The sequence below is a fragment of the Hyla sarda genome, chromosome 10 (genome assembly GCF_029499605.1).
Source record: "Hyla sarda isolate aHylSar1 chromosome 10, aHylSar1.hap1, whole genome shotgun sequence".
Classification (NCBI taxonomy): Eukaryota; Metazoa; Chordata; class Amphibia; order Anura; family Hylidae; genus Hyla; species Hyla sarda.
In genome coordinates, this window is record NC_079198.1 from 15480897 (window position 1) to 15503903 (window position 23007).

Below are 23007 nucleotides of genomic sequence, written 5' to 3' on the forward strand. Positions count from 1 at the left end.
CAAATGGACCATCGTTTGTTGAAACCATCGTATGTTGAGGTATCCGTGCAATGTAAAGTATAGGAAGCTGTACTCACCTGTCCCCGCCGCTCCGGGCGCGTCACCGCTGCCCTGGATGTCGCCCTCCATCACTGTCGCCGTGTCCCCGACCCTCCGTACGTCTCGGCTTCCCCAGGATCCTCGCTCTCTGCTCTCCGTCGCCGTCATCATGTCACTACGCACGCACGCTGCTCCTATTGGATGACTGGACGGCGTGCGCAGCGACGTGATGACGACGATGGAGAGCGCCGGCGATGCAGGGGATCCCGAAGAGGACGCGCCGGAGCCCCGAGGACAGGTAAGTGATTGTCAGCGGACCACACGGGGCAAGGTAAACGGCTATCCGGTGGCAGCTGAAGCAGTCTGCGCTGCCGGATAGCCGTTTATGCGATGGCCCCGACATACAAAAGCATCGTATGTTGATGCTGCCTCGGAGAGGCCATCGCATGTGGAAATTATCGTATGTTGGGGCCATCGTAGGTCGGGGGGGGGTCACTGTATATACATATATATATTGTATTCTGAACTGTTGCTTATGGCAGGTGTATATGGGCAACTAATTGTAACGACTCCTCCATCTTTCCCATGTCAGAACTGCTGTTCACTGAACACGCCCACGTGCGGATGATGCACGTGTTGCACGACATCTTCTATATTCCCATGAAGAATGTCTGGATCCCCAATTTGGAGCTTGAGAACATTTTTCCGAGTCTTGATGACCTTATTGAGGCACATGGTGAGTTAGTTCTGTGCTCTTTGTGCAATGTTTTCAACCTCTCCTGGTCTCATGTGTTACCATTCTGACTTTTCGTAGCTTTGCTCTTGGACAACTTGAAGAAGCTGCGCTTGGAAAATAACTCCATCATCCAGGAGATTGGGAGCACCTTGCTGCATCGGGTAAGTGGGCACCTGCAAAGGTGGAACAAGGTTGGGGGTCTGTAAACGCTTCGATGTCTGAGCCTTACCTTTTTCCAGTCTTGTGATCCAGTCTAGTCTTGATCTCCCACCCGGGGCCCCTGCTCTCTGATAGGAACGCATGCTACAGATGGCATGCGCGTCATTAATTTCTATGGCAGTGCCATAGAGTGCATTAAGGTTTTAGCACACGTTCCTCTCCGGTAGGAGATTGCAAGGGGGGTCCAGCGGTATTATACACCAGAGCTGTACTCACTATTCTGCTAGTGTAGTCACTGTGTACATACATTACATTACTTATCCTGTACTGATCCTGAGTTATATCCTGTATTATACTCCAGAGCTGTACTCACTATTCTGCTAGTGTAGTCACTGTGTACATACATTACATTACTTATCCTGTACTGATCCTGAGTTATATCCTGTATTATACTCCAGAGCTGTACTCACTATTCTGCTGGTGAGGTCACTGTGTACATACATTACATTACTTATCCTGTACTGATCCTGAGTTATATCCTGTATTATACCCCAGAGCTGTACTCACTATTCTGCTGGTGAGGTCACTGTGTACATACATTACATTACTTATCCTGTACTGATCCTGAGTTATATCCTGTATTATACCCCAGAGCTGTACTCACTATTCTGCTGGTGAGGTCACTGTGTGCATACATTACATTACTTATCTTGTACTGATCCTGAGTTATATCCTGTATTATACTATAGAGCTGTACTCACTATTCTGCCGGTGAGGTCACTGTGTACATACATTACTTATCCTGTACTGATCCTGAGTTATATCCTGTATTATACTCCAGAGCTGTACTCACTATTCTGCCGGTGAGGTCACTGTGTACATACATTACATTACTTATCCTGTACTGATCCTGAGTTATATCCTGTATTATACTCCAGAGCTGCACTCACTATTCTGCTGGTGAGGTCACTGTGTACATACATTACATTACTTATCCTGTACTGATCCTGAGTTATATCCTGTATTATACTATAGAGCTGTACTCACTATTCTGCTGGTGGAGTCACTGTGTACATACATTATTTTACTTATCCTGTACTGATCCTGATTGTTTGTCTACTGTCTAGCTATTTGTTTTTATTGATGTGACTTTTGCTTTAATGTAGAAGATACTTGGTAATTTCTCCCCTGAGAACAGCAATCCTGAGATTTCCTTGAGAGCAGTCACTATTGTCTTGGGAGGATTTCCAGGCAACCATGTTGTTCAGCCCCTGCACACCACATATACAGGCAGTAGATGGGGACCTCTGGGTGCGCCCTGTATACTCATGTCTCTTATTGTCTCCTCACCTAGTTTGATGGTACTGAAGGACTCTGGTTTCAGAAGATCTCCTCAAGGTTTTGCAGTCGCCAGCCTTTTGCTCTGGAGCAGCTCAAGCAGAAGCAAAAGAAAGATCCTCGATTTACACAGTTCATTCAGGTAATTATTATTCTAGCATCAACCCCTCAGTTAAAGGGGTATTCCGGGTTTATACATCTTATCCCCTATCCAAAGGATAGGGGATAAGATGTATGATCGCAGGAATCCCGCCGCTGGGGACCCCGCAATCCGAGTGCAGCCCCCTGGCATTCTGTGGCGGGTGCTGCTTCCCAGATGGGGACGTGATGTCACGGTCACACCCCCTAGCAACGCCACGAACCCTCAATTCATGTCCATCGGAGGGGGCGTGACGGCCATCCCCTAGTGGTGTCACGCAACGCTCGGTCACACACCCTATTGACGTCACGTCCCCTCCATTCTTGTCTATGGGAGGGGGCGTGATGACCACCCCCTAGTGGCGTCACGCCACACCTGGTCACACCCCCTATTGATGTCATGCCACACCCCCTCCATTCATGTCTATGGGAGGGGGCGTGATGACCACCCCCTAGTGGCGTCACGCCACACCCGGTCACACCCCCTATTGATGTCATGCCACGCCCCCTCCATTCATGTCTATGGGAGGGGGCGTGACGGCTGCCCCCTAGTGGCGTCACACAACGCCTGGTCACACCCCCTATTAACTTCACGCCCCTTCCATTCATGTCTATGGGAGGGGGCGTGAAGGCCGCACCCTAGTGGCGTCACGCCACACCCGGTCACACCCCCTATTGACGAAAAGGCATGGAGAAGGATGCCAAAAATAAAGCCCTTCTGGCAATACATGGCACCATAATGAATTTAGAATTTTGCCACTTGTCCCATTATCATCTTGGTTCAATGTTTCCCAACCAGGGTGCCTCCAGCTGTTGGAAAACTACAACTCCCAGCATGCCCCGACAGCCAACGGCTGTCGGGGCATGCTGGGAGTTGTAGTTTACCAACAGCTGGAGGCACCCTGGTTGGGAAACCCTGTCTTGGATTTTATAGGATCCTACAGTTTTTCCCGAAATCAAATGGGATCGTCAGACAAGAGTGGCACTGTTTGTGGGGGAAGAAAGCGTTTTCCTGATCTTGGACTCTCATGATTGGTGGAGTCCATGAGTTTATGACTATACTTTGCCATCTTTACCCTCCTCAGGAAGCAGAAAGCAATCCACAATGTCGGCGTCTACAGTTAAAGGATATTATTCCGTTTGAGATGCAGAGGTTGACCAAATATCCTCTTCTGCTGCAGAACATCGCTAATCTAACTGGTGAGGATACATTTCTCGCTTATTTTATCACCAGTTTGTATGTGATCAGCAAAGTAACGCTTTTCACGTGTCTTAGAGACAAGTTTTGATCAGTCGGGGGTCAGGGAAGGGCACAAGTCCTGCAGGAACTAGTGGGAACTGAGTTCCTGCACTTTTTTCAGCAGCAGGACCACCATTCCTATTAGCAGGAGTCCTGCAGGACCAGCCCTTGAGTGGGTGAGTTCCCTCACTTTTTTCCCTAAGACTTTACCCCTGGGTCTGGCTGTTTAGAGTCCCACCAGTCAACTTGAATGAGCGGGACCCCGGCCCATCAAACCTATTATGTCCCTAGGCTCATAGGCCCAGAATAATCAAACTGTGTGAGAGAAAAAGGGCAGTGATTTTTCCACAGCGACCAATCACAGCTCAGCTAACGCGCTGTGGTAAAGTGAAAGCTGAACTGTGATTGGTTGCTGAGGGGAAAATCACTCTACGTTTTCTCTCACACAGTTGGATAAATCTGGGCCTATATAGACATTGAATGGCTTTTTCTTTATCCAGCTGTCTTTTTCCTGGTCAAGGAATAGTCTTGATTCTATAGGAACGTGAGAAATCTCGGCACTCGCATATCTAACATGTGAATAATACAAGAATTCATTGAAGGAAAAACCGTGAGAGCAGGGCTCAAGAGCAGGAACGCGTAGGAACTGAGTTCCTGCACTTTTTCAACTGCAGGAACACCGTTACCATTAGCAGGAGTCCTGCAAGATCAGCCCTTAAATAGAAAGTTCCCACACTTTTTTTTTTCCCAGGTCTTGCCCCCTGCGTGAGTGCTGAGATTTGTTTAATTTCTGTAGCTCTTCACTGTCTACAGGCATCACGTGGAGCGAGCGATCACCCTACCTATATACATAGAGTTATTAGAGCTAAACGAGTAGTCCAGGATTGGAAAACGTATCCCCTATCTTAAGGATAGGAGATAAGTTTCAGATCGCTGGGGGTCCGACTGCTGGGTTCCCCACAATCTCCTGTACGGGGCCCTGACTTTCCGGCCAGATAGCGTGTGTCGACCACTGCATGAAGCGGCAGCCGACATGCACCGTCAATACAGCGATGGCAGAGCCGGAGATTGCCAAAGGCAGTGCTCCGTCTCTCCCCGTTGCTTCGTGCGGTGGTCGGCACGCCCCCTTCCCGAACTGCCGGGCCCCGTACGTAAGATGGCGGGGGGTCCCAGTGGTCGGGGATAGAGGATACATTTTCCAGTCCTGGAGTACTCCTTTAAACATTGTCCTAAGATCATATTTATTTGCACTATAGCAACACGTTTCTGGTCCGTAACGAACCCTGCACCTTGCCTGACGAAGGGTCCGTTACTGACCAGAAACGTGTTGCTGTAGTGCGAATAAATATGATCTTAGGACAATAATTGTGTGTCCGCACTATTTCTATTGCTGGATCAGTGCCTGGAAGCTTGAATTTTGGCCATTTTCTGAGTAAACTTTTCCAAATGACTTTCAAATGACAATGACATCTTTTGGCTTTTTCCTCCATTGACCTGATATTTTTTTGGTGTTAACAGAGGAAGAAGAGGAGAAACAGCTGGTACAGAAGGCAGCTGAATGTTGCCGGCAGATCCTGAACCATGTTAACACCGAAGTGCGAGAGATGGAGAACCAAATGGTAAGAAACAACCAGGGAAGTTGAAGGGGGATCATATATTTCGGACAACCTTTCCATAGTACTACATCCTGTAGATAACTGTATATAAGCCATATCTGGTGTCGCCATCTACAGTAACTTTCTCGTTCCCACTTTTTTATTGTTCCAATTTTCCTTCTCCGCAGAAACTGATTGACTACCAAAGACGTCTTGATGTGTCGAACTTAAAGCAGAGCAATGACCCGCTGTTAATGGAGTTCAAGGTAAGGCTTCCACCTCATTAATGGGAATTGAAATGCATGATCACTGTGCAGAATGTTTTCCATCTATACAGAACTTGTGCTCGTTCACTTTGAATCTCATCATATTCTTTGTAGTGATCATTGTACATGTAGGACATATCCATGGAAAACTTTATTTATTTATTTATTTTTTTTAAATCATCTGGTGCCAGAATGTTAAACAGATTTGTAAATTACGTCTATTAAAAAATCTTAATCCTTCCAGTACTTATTAGCTGCTGAATACTACAGAGGAAATGTTTTTGTTTTTTTTGGATCACAGTGCTCTCTGCTAATATCATGACCACAGTGCTCTCTGCTGACATCTCTGTCCATTTTAGGAACTGTCCACAGCAGCATATGTTTGCTATGGGGATTTTCTCCTACTCTGGACAGTTCTTAAAATGGACAGAGATGTCAGCAGAGAGCACTGTGGTCATGATGTCAGCAGAGAGCACAGTGTTCCAAAAAGAAAACCATTTCCTCTGTAGTATTCAGCAGCTAATAAGTACTGGAAGGATTAAGATTTTTTTTTATAGAAGTAATTTACAAATCTGTTTAACTTTCTGGCACCAGTTGATTTAAAAAAATATATATATATATTGTTTTCCACAGGAGTACCCCTTTAAGGTGCCCGTACTTGGTAAATGAATATCAGTACTACCCAAATAACTGAGCAGGTCTAGATCAGTGTTTCCCAACAAGTGTGCCTCCAGCTGTTGCAGAACTACAACTCCCAGCATGCTGGGAGTTGTAGTTCTGCAACAGCTGGAGGCACACTTGTTGGGAAACACTGATCTAGATGACTCTCTAGTGTGTTTTGGACTGTCCCAACAGCAGATGTTAAAGGAAAGAAGGATTGAGCTTTGGAATTCAACATGTCCGTTCCTTTGTTCTCATGGGAATTACATTTTTGTTACGAAAGCTTGGAGTGGGCGGCAGGGGTTGTGGCTTCATGACCACGCCCCCCCTTGTATCATCATGACCACACCCCCATCAATGCAAGTCTATGGGAGGGGGCGTGGTCCCCTCCCATAGGCTTGGATTGAGGGGGCATGGTGTGATGTCACAAGGGGTGTGGCCTGGATGTCATGAATGCTGGATGCTGCACAGGAATTTTGGGTGTCCCAGCTGCGGGACCCCGGCGATCAGACATCTTATCCCTTACCCTTTGGATAGGAGATAAGATGTCTAGGGGCAAAGTACCCATTTAAGGTAAATAGTCACCTAGGCATTGTGAGAGAATGAAGGAAGGGCACGCACTGACACCTATCTACATAAGTTTCCTTTTTTTCCAGAACATCGACATTACCAAGAAAAACCTTATATATGAAGGAGCCCTTACCTGGAGGGTCAGTAAAGACAAGTCCGTCGGTAAGAGTCGTGTATTTTCCTTGGAATCCTCACATGGTGTCCTGACCTGTGGTCTTGTCTTGGTCAGACCTCTAATGGGCTCTTATTTTTCTCCCCTTTTTTTCGCCTTTGCTCTCCAGATGTTCACGTTCTTCTCTTGGACGACATCTTGATGCTTCTTCAGAAACAGGATGAACGTCTAGTCCTGAAGTGGCAAAGTCGGACAATCACCCCGGCTCCGGATGGGAAACTCATGCTGAGTCCAATCATTAAGCTCAACACCTCAATGGCCCGGGAGGTGGCTACTGGTAAGTGCCTCCAAATCCACTCCATAACCTATACTGTAAGTTCCCAACCAGGGTGCCTCCAGCTGTTGCAAAACTACAACTCCCAGCATGCCCGGACAGCCAAAGGCTGTCCGGGCATGCTGGGAGTTGTAGTATTGCAACAGCCAGAGGCACTCTGGTTCGGAGACACTGACTTATACAGTCATGGCCAAAAGTTTTCGGGACTGAAGCATATATATATATATTTGGTTTTACAAAGTTTGCTGCTTTAGTATTTTTAGATTTTTTAGGCAGATCTTTCTATGGTTACAAAGGTACAACTACTACTACAAGACTTTTTTATACATTGACAAATACATCAAGTTTATGCAAAGACTTAATATTTTATAGCTTCTTCCTTTTTTCAAGACACCCTGGCCTACTGCCTATCAGCTTCTTGACCAGATCCTGACTGATGGCTAGAGAGGTTACATCTCTGGAAATGTTGAAGCCATGGAAAAAAATATTATAATTTTTTCCCTAAAAAAAAAAAAAAAAAAATGGGGGGAAAAATAGAAAAAAATTCCAAGGGGAGTAGTTTTACAAATTGAAATAATTTCAGTGCTGGATGTTTGTCTCACGTTAATACTGAGAGGAGGAAAAGAAAAAGACTATGTTCTAAACATCCCAACATAATAGCTGTGATGGGGGAGAACATTATCTGGGACGAGGGAGAACATTATCTGGGACGAGGGAGAACATTATCTGGGACGAGGGAGAACATTATCGGGGACGAGGGAGAACATTATCTGAGATTAGGGAGAACATTATCTGGGATTGGGGAGAACATTATCTGGAATGGGGGAGAACATTATCTGGAATGGGCAGAACATTATCTGGAATGGGGGAGAACATTATCTGGAATGGGGGAGAACATTATCTAGAATGGGAGGAGAACATTATCTGAGATGGGGGAGAACATTATCTGGGATGGGGGAGAACATTATCTTGGATCGGGGAGAACAGTATCTGAGATCTGGGAGAACAGTATCTGGGATCGGGGAGAACAGTATCTGGGATCAAGGAGAACAGTATCTGGGATCGGGGGGAACAGTATCTGGGATCGGGGAGAACATTTTCTGAGATTGGGGAGAACATTATCTGTGATGTAAAAGTCAATTAGGGCTGATCTGAGAGAACAGAAACAATCAACTACTGTAATACCAAAAAGATAAAAATCCACTCCACACATGAATGGTCTTAGGGGGCTTTACTGTTGACAGGACTCATGGTTGGGTCACCGTTCCTTCTCTGGACAATCATTCTTCCAGATGTTCTAAATAGTCTGAAGGGCCCTTCATTATAATTGTACTTCAGTAACCATAGAAACATCTGACTTAAATATCTAAAACACTGAAGCAGCAAACTGTGGAAAAAAAAAACTTTGGGTCCGTCTGAAAACATTTACATAGTAACATAGTAACATAGTTCATAAGGTTGAAAAAAGACCGGAGTCCATCAAGTTCAACCTATGACCCTAATGAGTCCCTACTGAGTTGATCCAGAAGAAGGCAAAAAAAAAACCTCATACTAGAGGTAAAAATTCCTTCCCGACTCCAAATATGGCATCAGAATAAATCCCTGGATCATCGTTCTGTCCCTATAAATCTAGAATCCATAACCAGTGATGTTGTTATTCTCCAAAAATGCACCCAGACCCCTTTTGATCTCTTTTACAGAGTTCACCATGACACCTCCTCATTTGGCCTTGGCTACAGAACTGAGAAAGTATAGACAGTGGTTGGGAAGGTGTCTTATACCCATAATTCTTCTCTAAAAGTCTTGTATGGTTTTGATAACCTTTTTCTTTTGAGGGGTCCCCTGATCTAAGGCGGCATTCACATCACGTTTTTGCAGTACAGTTCCCGTATACGTTATCAATGTGAAAACCGTACAGAACCGTATTGGAAACCGTATGCACTGACTCTCCATTGAAAACCGTATGCCAAACAATGCATCAGGTTGTGTCCGTTTTGCATCCTGTACGGTTTTGTCAGGTTTTTTTCCTGTACCCAAAACCGTAGTCTACCACGGTTTTAGGTCCGGTTGAAAAACTGTATTAAACCGCATACGTTTTTTTTTTAACATGGGAGTCAATGGGAACCGTACAGAACTGTATGTGCGTACAGTTCCATCCGGTTTTCACCATACGGTTTTTGACTTTGCACAGTTTTTTTTCTTGGAATTTCAATCAAACAAGTGAAACTTTATACAAAATGGAGTGAAAAGTTAAAAACGTATAAGTTTTTTTCTTAAAAAACTGATGCAATCGTATGTCAGTTTTCAAACCGTATACGGTTTTTAACTGTATATGGGTTAAAATGTGTACCCATATAATGTGTAGTCAGGTTTTGAGGAATCAGTTTTTCCTCAAAAACCTGATACGGGACCTGTACTGCAAAACCGTGGTGTGAATGCGGCCTTAGGGTGTCTTGCTGCTGCCATTGAAATCAGAATCCTTACTATATAGTTTCTTGCAGATAATAAAGCGTTCTTCGTCATATTCAAGTGGGAGGATAGAGCACAGATCTATGAGCTGGTAGCACCTACCACATCCGAGAAAAAAATGTAAGTACAAAGAATGTTTATATGGATGATATCCGTAGGGTAGATGATGATGATAATAAATATTATTATTATATTTATATAGTGCACACAGATTCTGCAGCGCTCTACACTCAAATTGGTCCAGGCCCCCATTAGGGCTCACAATCTAAATCCACCTATCAGTATGTGTTTGGGAGGAAACCCACACAAACACAGGGAGAACATACAAACTCATTGCAGATGTGGTTCTTGTTGGGATGTGAACCTATGATTCCGTTTTTTTTTTTTTTTTTTTTTAAATGATCGTCTTTTTTATTTGTTTTTTTTTTTTGTCTGTGTACGGTATCGCTTCTCGGACCTAACTAATTGAGCTGTAATACCTACGCGGTCCATAAACGCGGCTTTAAAGGGTTACTCCGCTGCTCAGCGTTTGGAACAACCTGTAGCGTCATAGCCCCGCCCTCTCATGATGTCACGCCCCACCCCCTCAATGCAAGTCTTTGGCAGGGGGCGTGACAGCCGTCACGCCCCCTCCCATAGACTTGCATTGAGGGGGCGGGTGTGACATCAAAAGGGGGGCTATGACGTCACGAGCTCCCGGCTCCAGCGTTCGGAACAGTTTGTTCCAAATGCTGAGCAGCGGAGTACCCCTTTAAAGCCACCCCTATATTCCTATATTTTTAAAATTTTTCTACCAATATAAGTCACACATACAGGAATCCTGCTGTACTTCTCATGTGCTGTACGTAAGATTATAGAAAGAACCTCCTATCTGATTCGGCTCCTGCAAGCAGAATTGCCGATGGCTACCTAGAAGCTGAGAGATTGCTTGCTTAGAAAGTGGAGGGCACCTGCAGGTGGCGCTGTTTACACAGAGTTTGCTTAGGCCAGGATTGTAGACCTTTACATTACTGCAATTCTAGTCGCTTCTTCTGGTATTAATAATACGTTTGTCTCCTTACAGATGGTTCTCCCTGATCAGTCAGAATACCGGTCGCCTGGAAAGGACTGCTTGTTTAAAACCAAGACCCTCATACAGTAGTCCAGCCATGCTTCCACAGAGCCCAAGCGAGTAAGTAGATGAGTGCTTCCCAACCAGGGTGCCTCCAGCTGTTGCAAAACTACAACTCCCATCATGCATAGACAGCCAAAGGCACCACGCTGGCTCCGTTCAGCTCATTGAAAAGAATGGGGTCCAGTACGGCAGCGGCCAGTTTACAAATTCTCCTGCTGGAGACGGCTGCCGTTTCCCCAAAATGTGATTTGAATGACCCCTAAAAAATCTGGTGAGGTATAGAGTATTTTAAATGTATTTAAAACAGTTTCAGTATTTATTAAATATGTAATTGGTATTCATATTAAATATTTAATAAATACTGAAATTGTTTTAAATACACTATACCTCACCATATTTTTACTTTTATTTTTATAGTAAAAAATATTTTATTTCTTATTTCAATTTTTATTATTAACTCAACTTAAGGACGGTAGTTAAAGGGGTATTCCGGTAAAAAAACAAAAACTAAAAACCTGATAAAAAACATAAGTTAAACAGATTTGTAAATTCTAAGAAATCTTAGTCCTTCCAGTACATATCAGCTGCTGAAGCTGATTTGTTCTTTTCTGGCTGACCACAGTGCTCTCTGCTGACACCTCTGTCTGACTCAGGAACTGTCCAGAGTAGCAGCAAATCCCCATAGAAAACCTCTCCTGCTCCGGACAGTTTCTGAGACAGAGAGGTGTCAGCAGAGAGCACTGTTGTCAGACAGAAAAATGACAACTCAGCTTCAGCAGCTGATAAGTACTGGAAGGATTAAGATTTTTTATAGAAGTCATTTACAAATCTGTTTAACTTTCTGGAGCCAGTTGATATTAAAAAAAAAAAGTGTTTTACCGGAATACCCCTTTAAATACTGTCCTTAAGTTGAGTTAATAATAAACGTTGAAATAAGAAAATATCAATAAAACTATAAAAATGGTGAAGGGTATAGTGTATTTAAAACCATTTCAGTATTTATTTAATATGTACACCAATTGGCATGCATGCTAAATATTTAACAAATACTGACATATTTATATATTTATAACACTATACCTTACCATATATTTACTTTTATTTTAACTTTTTATATTTTTTATTTATTTACATTTTTATTATTAACCCAACTTTTGGACAATAGATATTTTTTCTTGGTGTTTAGGACCATATATTAGTCATGGTGCAAATCGCTAGGGCTCGTTCTTTATACAGTCGCGGCCGTAAATGTTGGCACCCCTGAAGTTTTTCAAGAAAATGAAGTTTCTCTCACAGAAAAGGATTGCAGTAACACCTGTTTCGCTATACACATGTTTATTCCTTATTCCCAAAAAATGGAGGAAAAAAAGCTAATTAGACAAAAATGGGCTGGACAAAATTATTGGTACCCTTTCGAAATTGTGGAAAAATAAGATAGTTTCAAGCATGTGATGCTCTTTTAAACTCACCTGGGGCAAGTAACAGGTGGGGCAATATAAAAATCACACCTGAAAGCAGATAAAAAGGAGAGAAGTTCACTTAGTCTTTGCATTGTGTGTCTGTGTGTGCCACACTAAGCATGGACAACAGAAAGAGGAGAAGAGAACTGTCTGAGGAGTTGAGAACCAAAATTTTGGAAAAATATCAACAATCTCAAGGTTACAAGTCCATCTCCAGAGATCTAGATTTGCCTTTGTCCACAGTGCGCAACATTATCAAGAAGTTTTCAACCCATGGCACTGTAGCTAATCTCCCTGGGCGTGGATGGGAGAGAAAAATTGATGAAAGGTGTCAACGCAGGATAGTCCGGATGGTGGATAAGCAGCCCCAAACAAGTTCCAAAGATATTCAAGCTGTCCTGCAGGCTCAGGGAGCATCAGTGTCAGCGCGAACTATCCGTCGACATTTAAATGAAATGAAACACTATGGAGGAGACCCAGGAGGACCCCACTATGGAGGAGACCCAGGAGGACCCCACTGCTGACAAAGACATAAAAAAGTAAGACTACATTTTGCCAAAATGAACTTAAGTAAGCCAAAATTCTTCTGAGAAAACATCTTGTGGACAGATGAGACCGAGATAGAGCTTTTTGGTAAAGCACATCATTCTACTGTTTACCAAAAACAGAAAGAGGCCTACAAAGAAAAGAACACAGTACCTACAGTGAAATATGGTGGAGGTGAATGATGTTTTGGGGTTGTTTTGCTGCCTCTGGCACTGGGGGCCTTGAATGTGTACAAGGCTTCATGAAATCTGAGGATTACCAACGGATTTTGGGTCGCACTGTACAGCCTAGTGTCAGAAAGCTGGGTTTGCGTCCAAGATCTTGGGTCTTCCAGCAGGACAATGACCCCAAACATACGTCAAAAAGCCCCCAGAAATGGATGGCAACAAAGCATTGGAGAGTTCTGAAGTGTCAGCAATGAGTCCAGATCTAAATCCCATTGATCATCTGTGGAGAGATCTTAAAATTGCTGTTGGGAAAAGGCGCCTTCCAATAAGAGACCTGGAGCAGTTTGTAAAGGAAGAGTGGTCCAACATTCCGGCTGAGAGGTGTAAGAAGCTTATTGATGGTTATAGGAAGACACTGATTTCAGTTATTTTTTCCAAAGGGTGTGCAACCAAATATTAAGTTGAGGGTGCCAATAATTTTGTCCAGACCATTTTTGGAGTTTGGTGACATTATGTCCAATTTTCTTTTTTCCCTCCTTTTTTGGTTTAGTTCCAATACACACAAAGGGAATAAACATGTGTATAGCAAAACATGTGTTACTGCAATCCTTTTCTGTGAGAAATACTTCATTTTCTTAAAAAATTTCAGGGGCGCCAACATTTACGGCCATGACTGTATATGTAGTTTTCTGTTGTACTGTGCATCCTCACGGTGCCTGTAGAATATTACAGTCAGTCCCTTCTCTACGTCTTATTTCAACTCTTTGTTCTTTTTATAGCTTTAATGATCAATTACTGGGAGGTTCGGAAAATGGAGGCTCCATGAAGGTGTCTGTAACAAAGGGCGGTAAGTACTCCTCCCTGTAAATTCAGACAGAATAAACCTGGACAAGACAGGCGGAAACTTTGGCAAGTCTAGATGGATATGTTAGATGCTTTTTCTCTTCCTTGTTCCAGCTTTTGACTTGCTTACTTAAAATAATGGCAAATGCTGTTAAAGGGGTCCTGCGGAGAAGAAAAAAAAAAAAATCAACATCAACTGGTGACAGAAAATTATACAGATTTGTAAATGACTTCTAATTAAAAATCTTAATCCTTCCAATACTTATCAGCTGCTGTTTGCTCCACAGGAAGTTGTGTCTTTCTTTCAAGTCTGACCAAAGTGCTATCTGCTGCCACCTCTGTCCGTGTCAGGAACTGTCCAGAGCAGGAGAAAATCCCCATAGCAAACCTCTCCTGCTCTGGACAGTTCCTGACATGGACAGAGGTGGCAGCAGTGAGCACTGTGGTCAGACTGGAAAGAACTACACAACTTCCTCTGCAGCATACAGCAGCTGATAAGTACTGGAAGGATTAAGAATGTAACATAATTTTGACATCATTTACAAATCTGGATAGCTTTCTGGCAGCGGTTGATTTGAAAACATGTTTTTCTCTAAGGTAGTGTTTCCCAACCAGGGTGCCTCCAGCTGTTGGAAAACTACAACTCCCAGCATGCCCGGACAGCCTTTGGCCACAGTGTCTGACCACAGTGCTCTCTGCGGACACCTCTGTCCATTTTAGGAACTGTCCAGAGCAAGATAGGTTTGCTATGGGGATTTGTTCTTACTATGGACAGTTCATAAAATGGACAGATGTGTCAGCAGAGAGCACTGTCGTCAGGCAGAAAGGAAATTCAAAAAGAAAAGAACTTCCTTTGTAGTATATAGCAGCTGATAAGTACTGGAAGGATTGGGATTATTTAAAAGAAGTAATTTACAAATCTGTTTAACTTTCTGGCACCAGTTGATATAAAAGAAAAAGTTTTCCAGTGGAGTACCCCTTTAAAGCATAATTTGAACCAATAAGTATTGTGCTGTCCCATGCTTCATACTACTGATCTTTTCTATGTGCTGAAATAGAACCCAGAACATCATGTTTCAATCTACATTTCTATCTACAGGAAAGGAGGAATCTCTTGAAGACGGGGGCTTAGGGAGTGAAGAGGGTTCTGCAGACCAATCGTCAGAACATCTCCTGGAAGATGGCTTTCAGGCCTACAAACTGAGCACAGGAGGAAATGTTGCCAGTGAAGCGCTAGAAGAAGGTGAGGAGTATAATACAGGATATAACTCAGGATCAGTACAGGATAAGTAATGTAATGTATGTACATAGTGACCTCACCAGCAGAATAGTGAGTACAGCTCTGCAGTATAATACAGGATATAACTCAGGATCAGTACAGGATAAGTAATGTAATGTATGTACACAGTGACCTCACCAGCAGAATAGTGAGTACAGCTCTGGAGTATAATACAGGATATAACTCAGGATCAGTACAGGATAAGTAATGTAATGTATGTACACAGTGACCTCACCAGCAGAATAGTGAGTGCAGCTCTGGATTATAATACAGGATATAACTCAGGATCAGTACAGGATAAGTAATGTAATGTATGTACACAGTGACCCCACCAGCAGAATAGTAAGTACAGCTCTGTAGTATAATACAGGATATAGTTATAACTTATAGAAACTGATACATAGGTTGGCCTACCCAAAAGAGTGACGTAGACAGTGACATCTTTCCTGAACTCTTTTGCCAGTGTCGGTGTTGAAGAGGTTACTTGTACGTAATATCCGTCTAAGTCTGGATGCCGATTCTCTACCAAACCTCGACAGCTGGTCAGACAATCCCCAGGACGAGACTAGAGTGTCGGCACAAACAGAGAAGACCACTAATGGTGATCAGGACGAAGATGCTGCGGCAGAATCTGACCGGGACGCCAAAGAGCAAGGTAAAAATGAAGACCTTCTAGCAATGGCGCACATATCTAAAAGGGGGTCCCATAGCAAAGATGCATGCAGGCCTCCTACTATGGCAACTGATTGCTGCCTCCCAGGCCTGGTGTTTATTCCTCATTGCTTTCCATCAGTTTTCTCCTTTATGTGCTGGCAATGCAGTTCCCTGGGAGAGGAGTCCTCCACAGATTCTCACCAGGATCAAAAGTAATGGGACCAACCAGGGACCGATAGCAATTGCATTGTCTGTGCTCTGTGGTTTGTTCTCCCTCGTGTTATAACTCAAGTACTGCAAGGGCAACATGGCAGAGGTGGCAGAATCCCTTGCCCATATTGCTGCCATACATTGCCAGCCCCGGCCAACACTTGGTTTGTTGGGTGCCTGACATTTGGAGTCAAAATGCTTTCCGACCAAATTGACCCTATAAGACAGTGTTTCCCAACCAGGGTGCCTCCAGTTGTTGCAAAACTACAACTCCCAGCATGCCCGGACAGCCAAAGGCTGTCCGGGCATGCTGGGAGTTGTAGTTTTTCAACAGCTGGAGGCACCCTGGTTGGGAAACGCTGCTATAAGATATAGTGTACAGTCAGTGCATTGCTACTTGGCAGTACTGATACTTGTGTGGCCCAAGCCCGGGGTTTTTCAAGCATAGTGTCTACAGCTGTTGTAAAAACTAAAACCCCAGCATGACCTGGCATGCTGGGAGTTGTAGTTTTGCATTAGCTGAAGACACACTGAAAAAAGCACTGCTCTAGTCTAATTCTATCTACTCCCTTCTTCTATGGTTGTGATTTAGGTCCAAGAGATGTCGGAGAGTCTCTTTGTGCTCCAATCGTATTATCCCAAGAACAATCGGAGGAAGTTAGAAGACGTATCCTCCTACTGGAGCAGAGAGTGCAGCAGCTCAAGGTGTGTATTACTATAAAACATGATGACCACAACGGGGACGGCTGCTATTACCTTCTACTACTAAATCTACTACTGCTAGCTTCTATTACCACTGCTTCTACTACTAATACTACTACTTTTACTACTACTACTACTACTACTACTACTACTACTTTTACTACTACTACTACTTTTACTATTACTACTACTACTACTTTTACTATTACTACTACTACTACTTTTACTATTACTAATACTACTACGAATGCTATTACTAATACTACTACGAATACTATTACTAATACTATTACTAATACTACTACGAATACTATTACTACTACTACTACTTTTACTACTACGAATACTATTACTACTATTACTACTACTACTACTACTTTTACTACTACTAATACTATTACTACTACTACTATTACTACTACGAATACTACTACTACTACTACTTTTACTACTACTAATACTACTACTTTTACTTTGACTTCTACTACTACTATTTTTACTACTACTATTACTATACTACTACTTTTACTTGTACTATTACTATATCTACTACAGCTAGCTTCTATTACGACTGCTTCTACTGCTTTTACTTCTACTACTACTACTACTACCATTTTTACTACTACTAGTACTTTATCTACTACTACTACTTTTACTTCTACTACTACTACTTTCACTACTATATCTACTACTACTAATACTACTACTTCTTTTACTACTACTATATATACTACTGCTAGCTTCTACTACTACTCCTTCTTCTACTACTACTTTTACTATTACTAGTACTATATCTACTACTTTTACTACTACTAGTACTATATCTACTACTATATTTACAACTACTATTACTACTTCTTCTACTTCTACTTTTTCTACTTCTACTACTATTATTCCTTTATCTACTTCTACTTCTATTACTACTATATCTAATAGTATTACTTCTACTACTATTACCACTACTACTAATACTACTATATATATATATATATATATATATATATATATATATATATATACTACAACTACTTCTACTATTGCTTCTTCCACTTTTTCCACTACTTCTACTACTATTTTTACTCCTCCTTCTACTTTACTACACTACTTCTTCTACTGTATTTTTATTATTGTTAATTTTGTACATTTTATGAGATCTACAGTATAAATTACAGCCCCTTCAGACATGTCAGGATGTTCTAGCACCTGGAGGTCTGAATATCCAGGAAAAGAAAAACAAAGCTAATATCTTCTAACACAGCTCCATCCCTGTCCTCAGGTTGTGTGTGGTATTACAACTTGGCTCCATTCCCTTCAATGGAACTGAGCTGCAATACCACACGCCACCTGAGGTCAGATGTGGCTGTTTTAGAAGAAATTAGCTCTTTCTTTCTATTCCTGGATAAACCCTTTAACTTTGCTTCGGTTTTCTGGACTATTGGTGCTAGAGCTGCGTATTCCTAATGTTTACCTTTGGTGTTCTTGCTCCGTAGGTAATAGAGGAGGATTATATCCACCTACAGAGGACAGTTGCCAAACTTACTGTATCCCAAGGAAGCTTTACATGAAACAGGTAAAGTGTAAAGTGTCTTTCAACCACCCTATTGAGGGTCTCTGAGTTAATAGAGGGGTCCCCCATGTAAGACCCTCATCTATTAGCCAAAGTGGAGACCGGTAACGTTCAGTTTGTCTTGTGATCAAGGAACCACCATCTCTTTGCATTACACAGGCAGCCTATTGATTTCAATTGGAATGGTGTAATGCTGTATTTCTCCTGTGGTGGCGCTAAAGGGCAAATAAACACTTGCTCCGCTCTATAAAAATATTTTATTGCTGGAATTACCACATTTATTGTTACTATTAAAACCACTTCCTAAAGCAGCAGGGGTGGAGAGTTTCCTGACATTGCTCTGTGAATCCATTGTCAGTCTATAACGGCGTTTCCCAACTAGGGTGCCTCCAGCTGTTGCAAAACTACAACTCCCAGCATGCCCGGACAGCCTTTGGCTGTCCGGGCATGCTGGGAGTTGTAGTTTTGCAACAGCTGGAGGCACCCTAGTTGGGAAAGACTGGTCTATAGACAGATGTAGGAACGGCACAAAGCTCGGAGTGATATCGTAGTATCAGACTACAGTTTGTAGTCTGTAACCATGGAAATGCTTAGATCTGCATAGGAGGTGTGTACAGAAAAGGAAAAACCTTAGGAGATTTTTGATCAAAAATATGTTCGAAGTTGCTTCATTCTATATCTAAAGTTTCCTAAAGTCCAACCCTGTCCGGGTGCCCTGTTTGAAGGGGTACTCCGCCCCTTGACATCATATCCCCTATCCAAAGGATAGGGGATAAGATGTCAGATCTCGTGGGTCCCGCCGCTGGGGACCCCCTGGATCTACTATGCAGCACCCACCTTTAGCGGCTTCCGGAACCGCTGGAGGTCCTCAGGCTGAGTCCATCTCGACCACGAGGACGGAGCATAGTGACGTCATGGCTCCGCCCCCGTGTGACGTCACACCCGCCCCCTCAATGCAAGTCTATTGGAGGGACGTGACAGCTGTCACGCCCCCTCCCGTAGGCTTGCATTGAGGGGGCGGAGTGTGATGTCACACGGGGGCGGAGCCATGACGAGAGCCATGACGGGGGCGGAGCCGTGACGGGGGCGGAGCCGTGACGGGGACTCAGCCTGAGGACCTCCAGCGGTCACTATGCTCCGTCCCCGTGATCGCCAGTAATCAGACCCGGAACGAACACGCTCCGGGGACTGATTCTAACTGGGTGCGGCGTGCAAGATCACGGGGGTCCACAGAGGCGGGACGCCCGCAATCAAGCATCTTATCCCCTATCCTATCCCGCCTTTTAATAATACATGTCTTTCTGGGCTTGACTACCCCTAGGTAGAAATGCAGATGCTAATTTGCTTCACTTTAAAGGGGTACTCCGGTGGAAAACTTTTTTTTTTTTTTTTAAATCAACTGGTTCCAGAAAGTTAAACAGATTTGTTAATTACTTCTATTAAAAAATCTTAATCCTTCCAGTACTTATTAGCTGCTGAATACTACAGAGGAAATACTACAGAGGAAAACTTCCTGTGGAGCATACAGCAGCTGATAAGTACTGGAAGGATTAATATTTTCTAATAGAAGTAATTTACAAATCTGTTTAACTTTCTGGCATTAGTTGATTAAAATTTTTTTTTTTTTAAATGTTCCCCCGGAGTACCCCTTTAAGTAATGCAATACCTGTATTCAATAGTGTTTCTTACACGGTACAGCATTTCACTTTTGTTATGTTTATTCCTCAGGTCATATTTTTCATAAAGAACCCCCTCATGGTTAACTGTGCTACACACCCTGCCAAAATCGATGGTGACGCAACCTCCATGGTGCTTCCGCCAGGAAAAGGATGATCATCAGGGTGGGGAAGTATGGGACGAAAATGGACCGCCAGTCATAGGATGTGGGTGGGTGGGAGGCCTCTTGTTATTAGAGGGGACCTGGTTATATCCTTTTTGGATGACACACAAGTGCCTTATTGCTTTTATAACTTTTGAGGTTTTTTTTTTCAGGGACTGTCGGAGGGCTGGGGAGGGCTGCTGGAATATATATATTCAGTGTTTTTTTTTTAATATATATATATATATCAGATATAGAAATTCTTATCGTAGCTGTACAGTAAAGATATCTTGTCTGCTTGCTAGACTTTTTTTTTTCCCCCACCTTAATAAAGTTTATATAAAATAATAAAAAAACAAAACAAAAGGGCAAAGAAAAAAAAAAAGAAAAACCTCCTTTAACTCTATGAGCAGTACGAGGTTTCTCTGTAGTGTGGATGCTTGGATATGAATGGGATAAAGAAAGTGTGGAGGGATTAAGGATTTAAGGGGTTACAAGATGATTTATGAAGACGATGCATTGGTAAGAGAGTTAGGGGGGATTAGATATGACAATTTTGGGGGTCTACAGCACCCAGCCAGAAGTTTTAGTTCTGCAAAAGCTGGAAAGACAACTATTTAATTGGATAGTAGTCATTATTGGGCCCAGTCTACACAGCGGCTTTTAATTGGGGCATTACCATTGGTCGCAAGTGGTCAGGAGTCTCCTTGTAGTCGTAGCCAATGAGGGTGCATTGGTTCTATCAGCGCTCAAGTCCTGCAGGAACGTAGGGGAACAGCGTTCCTGCACTTTTTCAATGGCAGGAACACTGTTCCCATTAGCACAAGTCCTGCAGGACCAGCCCTTAAAGAGGTTATCCAGGAAAAAAAACTTTTTTTTATATATATATATATATATCAACTGGCTCCAGAAAGTTAAACAGATTTGTAAATTACTTCTATTAAAAAATGTTAATCCGTTCAGTACGTATGAGCTTCTGAAGTTAAGGTTGTTCTTTTCTGTCTAAGTGCTCTTTGATGACACGTGTCTCGGGAAACGCCCAGTTTAGAAGAAAATCCCCATAGCAAATCTCTTCTAAACTGGGCGTTTCCTGAGACACGTGTCATCAGAGAGCACTTAGACAGAATAGAACAACCTTAACTTCAGAAGCTCATAAGTACTGAAAGGATGAAGATTTTTTAATAGAAGTAATTTACAAATCTGTTTTACTTTCTGGAGCCAGTTGATATAGATATATATATATATATATATATATATATATATATATATATAAAAGTTTTTTTTCCTGGAATACCCCTTTAAAGGGGTATTCCGGGCAAAAACATTTTATCCCCTATACAAAGATATCTGATCGCGGGGGGCCCGCTGCTGAGACCCCCCGTGATCTCCCTGCAGTACCCGCATTCTATGCGGCTGCTGAATCTCCAGTTTTGGAAACCTCCGGGACTGGGGATGTGACGTCACGCCACGCCCCCTCCCCTCCATTCATGTCTATGGGAGGGGGCGTGACGTCCGTCACGCCCCCTCCCATAGATATGAATTGAGGGGCGTGACGTCACGTCCCCAGTCCCGGAAACCCGGAGGTTTCCTAAACTAGAGACGCAGAATGCGGGTACTGCAGGGAGATCATGTTTTTGCCCGGAATACCCCTTTAAGTGGAAATCTTGGTTGAGTTTCCACCCTTTTTTTATTTTTTTTACCAGAACTTGACCCCTGGGTACTATGTTCTAATAGCAACCAATATGAACATGACGGAATAAGGGTCCATGAACAGGGGCCCCAATAGCACCCATCCTGCTACTCAGAATTTGACCAAAGTGCCCTTAAATAGCTGCTGCCGGGGGGGGGTTTCTGGGTTTTGGGGTGTTAGGCTGAAGACATCCTGGGGATCCCAGATCTGAAGTAGAGAACGTTAGGGCTTGGAGGAGTTGTTTAAGATGACAAAAAAGGGATTTGCGCCAATCTTACGTCTACAGGTAACACGCTTCAATTGATCGTGGCCGAGCTGCAGTACCAGACACAGCCCGTGGACACCGGTGGCGCTGTTTCTGAAATTTAAAAGCAGATCCCTTCTTTATCATCCTGAACAGATTCTTCAGCACCACCACATGGATAGTGTTAAGAGAAAGATGTGAAACGTATGTGTCGCGAACGGTCGGTCTAAATATGTATTCTCCCAATGGGCTTTGTAGGAACCTATGGAAGGGTCTAGGAAAAGATCTCATTAGAATCCAGGCAACCACTCTATCAGAATTGGTGTACTAATGACTTTTACTGTATACATATCAATGTTTGGGGGTCTAAGCATCACTGTAGAAGAGGGGACTTAAAGGGGTACTCCTGTGGAAAAAAAAAAAAATTTTAATCAACTGGTGCCAGAAAGTTAAACAGATTTGTAAATCACTTCTATTAAAAAAAATCTTAATCCTTCCAGTACTTTTTAGGGGCTGTATACTAAAGAGAAATCCCAAAAATAAATGCATTTCCTCTGATGTCCTGACCACAGTGCTCTCTGCTGACCTCTGCTGTCCATTTTAGGAACTGTCCAGAACAGGAGAAAATCCCCATAGCAAACATATGCTGCTCTGGACAGTTCCTAAAATGGACAGCAGAGGTCAGCAGAGAGAGCACTGTGGTCAGGACATCAGAGGAAATGCATTTCTTTTTGGGATTTCTCTTTAGTATACAGCCCCTAAAAGGTACTGAAAGGATTAAGATTTTTTAATAGAAGTGATTTACAAATCTGTTTAACTTTCTGGCACCAGTTGATTTAAAAAAAAAAAAAAAAGTTTTCCACCGGAGTACCCCTTTAAGCTGAACATCAGAGACCTTTAGGCCTGGCTGGTTGCTAAGGATAAACAGCCTAGCAACCATAGTCTCTTCAATGCAATATATATATATAGCCAGTCGATTCCAGGCAGATTTAGAAAGCAAAATTGAGGCATGGATGTGTTTAAAGGGGTATTCCAGGAAAAAAAAAAAATTTTTAT

General features: G+C 42.9%; 1 protein-coding gene across 10 annotated transcripts in view; it reads left to right on the forward strand.

The window, feature by feature from the left end:
- Positions 1–20907, forward strand: part of ARHGEF1 (Rho guanine nucleotide exchange factor 1) — a 185704-nt gene extending 164797 nt beyond the window's left edge. For all 10 annotated transcript variants that reach the window (XM_056543768.1, XM_056543767.1, XM_056543766.1 and 7 more), the window contains 16 exons: positions 632–775; positions 854–936; positions 2289–2414; positions 3496–3610; positions 5169–5269; positions 5434–5511; positions 6828–6903; positions 7023–7190; positions 9689–9776; positions 10720–10827; positions 13723–13790; positions 14886–15029; positions 15529–15720; positions 16522–16634; positions 18122–18201; positions 19927–20907. In XM_056543768.1, the coding sequence (XP_056399743.1) occupies positions 632–775; positions 854–936; positions 2289–2414; positions 3496–3610; positions 5169–5269; positions 5434–5511; positions 6828–6903; positions 7023–7190; positions 9689–9776; positions 10720–10827; positions 13723–13790; positions 14886–15029; positions 15529–15720; positions 16522–16634; positions 18122–18196 (1679 nt within the window). In that variant the 3' untranslated portion in view covers positions 18197–18201; positions 19927–20907. The remainder of the gene's footprint in view (positions 1–631; positions 776–853; positions 937–2288; positions 2415–3495; positions 3611–5168; positions 5270–5433; positions 5512–6827; positions 6904–7022; positions 7191–9688; positions 9777–10719; positions 10828–13722; positions 13791–14885; positions 15030–15528; positions 15721–16521; positions 16635–18121; positions 18202–19926) is intronic.
- The last annotated feature ends 2100 nt before the right edge of the window (positions 20908–23007 follow it).